The sequence below is a fragment of the Elephantulus edwardii genome, unplaced genomic scaffold (assembly GCF_000299155.1).
Source record: "Elephantulus edwardii isolate Elephantulus edwardi_28Jun2011 unplaced genomic scaffold, EleEdw1.0 scaffold00004, whole genome shotgun sequence".
Taxonomy (NCBI): domain Eukaryota; kingdom Metazoa; phylum Chordata; class Mammalia; order Macroscelidea; family Macroscelididae; genus Elephantulus; species Elephantulus edwardii.
In genome coordinates this window covers 35,767,651-35,774,176 of record NW_006399754.1, presented here as the reverse complement: position 1 = coordinate 35,774,176, position 6,526 = coordinate 35,767,651, and the positions used below count along the sequence as shown (strand labels likewise).

Here is a 6,526-nt window from a genome sequence, read left to right as displayed (position 1 = left end):
GTGTCGGCCCGGAGCTCCGCAATAAACCTCTCCTCTTGCTGTTGCATCAAGCCGGTGTCTTGGAGTCTTGGGTCTTCGCCGTCCGCTCGGGACAGGACCACCGGTTCGGGGGTCTTTCACCATCTCATCTGGGGTCTTCCTCTCCTGCACTGTCCCTCTACCTTTCCAAGCATGATGTCCTTCTCTTGAGGAATGGTTCCTCCCGGCCACGTGCCAAAGCATGTGAGCCAGTGCTTCAAAATCTTTGCCTCCAACGAGAAACCCGATTTCATCCTCTGCAAGACAGACCTGTTTGTTCTCTTGGCCATCTATGTATGTTCCACACTCTTCTCCCACAACACCACTCAAAAGCATCAATTCTTCTTCTGCTATCCTTAGTCACCAGAGTCCAGCTCTCTGATGCATAACAAGTAATTGCGAAGACCATGGCCTGGATCAGGTGCAGCACCTTAGTTTCTAGACTGACACTGTTGATGTTTGGTACTCTGGAGAGGTCCCTGACAGCAGACTTCCCCAGTGCAATTCATCTTTTGCTTTCCTGACCGCTGGTGCCAAGAGCAGGAACTAAACAAGCCGAAACTGTTAACAACCTCAATTCCTTCTCCATCTATCATGAGGGTGCCAATTGTCCCAGTGGTGAGAACCTTTGTTTTCTTGGTGTTGAGCTTCAATTCATATTGAAGACTACAGTCCTTGACCTTTTCAGCAAACGCTTCAGGTCCTTCTCAGGTTCAACAAGCAAACGTGTCATCTGCATAATGCAAGCTGTTGATGAACCTTCCTCCAATTCTGATGCCACATTCCTCCTCATAAAGTCCAGCCTCCCATATGATCTATTCAGCAAACAGATTGAAAAGGTATGGGGACAGACACATTCCTGACACACTCCTTTCCTGATTTTTAACCAAGTAGTTTTTCCTTGCTCTGTTCTGGGGACTGCTCCCTAGCCCAGTGTAGGTTTCACATGAGCACAATCAAGTGTTCTGGGATTCCCATTCTTTTCAAGGTTAGCAACAATGTGTTGTAATCCACACAGTCAAATGCCTTTAAGTAGCAGAGGAGTTAAAGGCTTACAATGCTGGTTTTATACTGATGAATTCTAAATTATTGGGATTACATAAACGGTATTGCTGTTTTTCAGAAATCATGAGGTGGAGCCAGGTATTCAGCGGGAGAATGTGGGCTTGTGTCGATCTCTTTAGCCACGTTATTGCAGCCTTGCAGAATCCAAGCTGGACTTAAAGTAATGACGGGTAACAAGTCACCAGTGAGAAACAGGGATGCAGTGAAGTGCTGTTCAGAGACAGATGAGTATGTGTATTAAGTGTATAGATGCACATGTTTTCTATTGACATTCTGTAGATATGTCTGAATACAGAAACTCTTTCTTAGTCCAACAATGGAATCAAAAGTACCAAACAGTACAAACCCAATAAAGATTTAAAGGTATGTCTCAAAGGCACGGTGACTGAGTCGTCTTCCAGTTACTGTTAGTGTCAGTCTTTTTTTTTTTTTTTTGGTTGAGGACTTCTCTACCTGTGCTTGATTAATTGAAGTTAGCCATAAAACATTTGTATCTGACTCAATTTTTATGGTTGTCAGAATAAGTAAAAACACTTGTTAAATTATCAACACTGGATCGTTATCATACAGTCCTGTGATAAAACGCTGCGTTCATATTTTTCTCCAAGCACTTCAAGTAAAGACATTAACAACATTTAAATTCACATAACTTAAGGTGGATCTTTTTAAAAGTACAGGTTTTGAAAATCTGTGTCTTTCAACATGGATGTGACATTCTGCCTCTTCATTTACTCTGTAATGATAGATTTTTTAAAACATTATTTTAAAGTTGCTTTTTCTTTCTTTTTTGTGAAAAAAAAAAGTTTGATCCACAATGAAATGATAGCCTAAGACAAGTAGTTGAGCACTGAGCAGCCCTAGACAACCAGGAAAGCAAACAGACATGTCCTAGAGACAGTGCAGCCGGAGTGATGAGGCTTCATTTCATATACTGGGGGCATGTTGCAAGGAGGAGTTCCTCCTTAGAGAGCGACATGACATGTGGAAGGGTGGAGGGTGAGCAAAAGAGAAGACCCTCGACCAGGTGGACTGACATGATGACTGCTGCCAACCGGCTGTTTTGTGTCAGGAAGTGTGAGGATAACACAGGATAGAACAGGGGTCAGATCTTTTGTTCATGAGGTTGCTATGAGTTGTACTCGACTCAATGGCACCTAACAACAACAACAACAACAACAACAAGAAGTTGTTGCTAAAAGCAGTATAGAAAAAAAATCACTCATTTTGTAGCTTTGTGGGATTTTTAAATTGTAAATAATTTATTTTTCCCAACAACTCTGTAAATTAGTTACTATTATTTCTATTTTGTAGCTTTGGTTTTAAAATTTTTCTTAGCTTTTTATAAATTGTGTTCCACTTAAGAATACATGTATACCCATCAAAATTCTCATATTGTTTCTATAATCACTTGGTCCTATGTACACAACACAGAAACACTTATCTGAAAACTGTGTTAACCAGAATTCTTTTACAGACACTCAAAAGAACAGTAACAAAAAAGGGCATGTGAATCTTGACATGTCATCTGAATTGTCAGATTAATTTATGCTTCATGTATTTTTATTGTTCTTGAAAATTCAGCCTATGTTTTGAGAGTTATTGAATTCATTTCCCTGACATTTTTTGGTATAGTTTATTTTTTTGATTATATAGAGGTGGGGTAGAGACTCCAGGAGAGCACTCTGGATAACAAAAAGCTGGTTATGAAAACCTGTGAAGATGATGAAATATTCTAATACAAAACACAGTAAGGTACCAAAAAAAATAAAAAAAGGAAAGGGGTCTCTCTTTCTTGATTTCCTCCACTTAAAAAAAAGTCACAGAAAATCAGCCAATTCAACATTACAAGAAAAACTGAGTAAGTGTGCTGTAAAATTATTCTGGTAAAGCTTTCAACATCAAAGACAAGTCTTTAAAAATCGAAGATCCTCTGTCAGCTTTACAGTGAGGCCTGGTCCCGGAGACCAGAGCAAGTCCCACTGCTGATCAAAGGCAGGGCCCCTCCACCAGTTCAAAGCCACTAGCAGCTCCACAGAGAAAGTGGACGATCTCTCCCATGCATCACAGTGGCCTGAGGACCACAGAAGGCTCAGTTACAAGCTGGTTCTCAGTGACCGCAATGAGAGATGATGAGTCACTACAGGTTAAGCTAAACACTGCCATGGAAATGAAATGCATTCTAGAAAACAAACATCAGCCACAGAATAATAATCAACTCTTGGAAAAGAAAAATGTAGAGATTTTTAAAGGCTAGCATCACCGTACCTTCTGCTAAGACAGGAATGGAAAGGAGGGCTGGTCATGTCTCTGGCTTGGTCCACTCTGGCCCTCTTGGAGGAATGGCTTCTCTGTTTACTGTCGGCGGCCTCCTTCCCCACAATGCAGGACCACAAAGCTGTGAGGACACAGTGGCTCTGGTCAGAGAGGAGAACTAACCACATTTTGTTAAGACTGGGAGCCCACAGGCCAATGGTTGTTACAAACTTGGCATCTAGGTCACTTGATTTATTATTACCGTAAAAAACCGCCCCTAAAAAGCATAGCTTCACAGAGGAGTGAGGATGGGTTGGGGGGAGGGTGTTAATCATGATGGGAGGATGGGGGTGAAGGAAATGGGAAAGATCCAGTGTGGAAGAACAATGTAGCTGAACTTTGTAAATAAACCAGTATAAAAGAAAAAAAAGTAACAGCTTCAACTGATTTGATCCTCTAGTCTCTATCTTAGCGAGCTCTAGTGGCCTCATGGTAAGAAGCTGCACTGCCAACCAGGAGGCATGTGGTTCAAATCTACTTGCGACTCTGCAGGATGAAGATGGGCAATCTCCTCCTGTGCAATTTATCGCATCTGAAAACCCGCTGGAGGGTCAGCTATGGGTCAGTTTCAACTAGACGGTAAATAACGACAAAAGTGTTGAGATAAAATGAAGATCAAATGCATTTAAAACTACATACAGCAGCAGAGACAAGTGTCTCATTATTATGTTCTCATTCCTCAAGGACCAGGGAACAGAGGTGATCAGTAATAAGCCAGTGTGGGAGAAAGGCGAGCAATCTTTGCTCACGCGATTTACAGCAGCCTCCAGAAACCCTGTGGAGGGTCAACAGTTCCAGCCTGACGCCAGTGACAGGTCCAGGGAACTGAGGAGTCCTGGTAGCGCAGTGGGGAAGCAGCTGGTTGCTCAGCAAACCATGGCGGGCTGCTCTGCAGCAGACAGAGTGGCAGCGTGCGTCCGTAAAGACCACAGCTCTGGAAACCATGGAAAGTGGTGCTACGGTTTGCTGTTTTTTTAAAATTTTATTCTTTTTTGTGTGTACTGTCAAACTGGAACTGAGAGGTACAGGAAAAGATTGGCCCTCCTTCTCCAGCAGAGCATCTGGTGGATTCGAATCACATACTTCTGGGATTACGGTTTGCTGATTTTTTAAATACCTGTAACTTAAAGTTCTTGTCTATAGAAGACTGCTCTCCTTCAGTAACAAGACTGCTAGCTGAAAATACTGAACGGCAGCTGACGTGAGTTTCTGGAATCTCTTCTCTGTTCATGAGCCTGTTGTTAGGTGCCGCCAAGTTGAACACGACTCTGAGTGGCCCTGTGAACGCCTGACCCGAACCCTTCTCTACCCCGTGCCATCCTCACCATCTCTGACACACGAGAGCCCACTGATGAAGTCACTACGGCGATCCATCTCGTTGGGGGTCTCCCCTTCTTTCACTGACCATCTTTCCAAGCATGGTATCCCTTTCTAAAGAATAGCTTTGCCTTGCAACATGCCCAAGTATGGAAGATGAAGCTTCACCATCTTTGTCTCCAAGGCGCACTCAGACTGCACCTTTTCCAAGACATATTCTTTAGGCAGTCCAGGCGATATTCAGTACTCTTCTCCAACACCACAACTCAAAGGCATCAATTCTCCTGTCGTTTTTATTAACTAGCCAGCTCTCTAATGCCTACCAGGTGAAGGAGAAGACCATGGCACGAATCAAGCACATCTTATTGTTTTTTATCATTTGGAGAGGTCTCTGATGGCAGACTTGTCCAATGTAACATGTCTCCGGATTTCCTGATTGCTGGTTCCAAGAGTATTGGTTGTTGATCCAAGGAAGATGAAATCACAGACCATTTCAATCCTTCCTCCTCTATCATAATAGTGACTGCTGGGCCTGTGGTGAGGAGTTCTTGGTTTCTTGATGTGGAGATGTAATCCATACTGACAGCTATGGTCTTTCATCTTCTGCAGCATTCATATCCTCCTCACTTTCAGCAAGCAAAGTTGTATTTTCTGCATAATGCAGACTGCTCCAATCACGATGCCACATTCTTCTTCCTAGAGTCCAGCTTTCCATTCCTCTGCCTAACCTAGTGTGATGTCTTTTCCCAGGTCTCGTTCCTCCCACAGGATGTGTGATGAGATGAATTTTCACCAGTCTTGCCTTAAGGAGCACTTTGGTTGTAATCCAAGCAAGATTTGTTTATTCTCTGGCAGTCCATAGTATAGGGAGCACTCTTCATCAGCACCACAATTCAAAGGTATCAATTCTTCATTCACCAGCTAGCCCACGAAGCACTTGAATTCATGTATAAAGGGCCTAGGAAGCAACTGAAAACCTCACGGCTTGGATCTTTACATGGACCTTCTTATTCCTTAGTACTCGGGAGAGGTTAATTACAGATTTCCCCAACGCACCACCTTTTTTATTTCCTGATTGCTACTTCCATGGATTCTGGCTGCAGGTCTAAGAAAAAATAAATTCTTGACAACTTTTATCTTTTCTCCATTTATCATTATCTTGTTGCCCGTCAGCCCAGTGGTGAGGAATTTTATTTTGATGTTATGAGATGCAATCCATTTTGAGGGCTATATCCTCTTCTAGTAAGTTCTTCAAGTCTACGTCATCTTTTGCAAGCAAGACTGTGTCATCTGCCTAATGCAGATTGTTGAAGAGTCCTCCTCCAACCCTGGTGGTGCTACATCCTTTGTCATACAGTCCAGTTTCTCAAATTCTTTCCTCAGCATACAGACCGGACAGGTTTGGAGAAAGGATACAGCCCTGACACACACCCTTCCTGATGCTAAACCATACAGCATTCCCTTGTTCTGTTTGGACAACCGCTTCTTGGGGTATTTGTATGCGTGAGTACATACCAGTGTTGGAGATTCCCATTCTTCTCAAGGTTAGCCATAATTTCTTTTGATCCACACAGTCAAACATCTTTACACAGTGAATAAAACACTAATCTTTCTGGTATTCTCCGTTTTCAGCCAAGATTCATCTGCCAGCAGTTATGCTATTTCTGCAGGTCTCTTCTGAATCTAGCTTGAATTTCTGTCAGTTCTCTATCAATGCACTGCTACAGTCATTTTAAAATAATCTCCAGCAAGATTTTACTGGTGAGAGAGATGCAAATTAAAACAACTATGAGATATCATCTCACCCCAGTCA

General features: G+C 42.6%; 1 protein-coding gene across 1 annotated transcript in view; it reads right to left on the bottom strand.

The window, feature by feature from the left end:
• The window catches only part of BRCA2 (breast cancer 2, early onset), a 74,971-nt gene that overhangs the window by 56,651 nt on the left and 11,794 nt on the right, over positions 1-6,526 (bottom strand). The window contains exon 3 of the mRNA XM_006879635.1: positions 3,349-3,478. Within this exon, the coding sequence (XP_006879697.1) occupies positions 3,349-3,478 (130 nt within the window). The remainder of the gene's footprint in view (positions 1-3,348; positions 3,479-6,526) is intronic.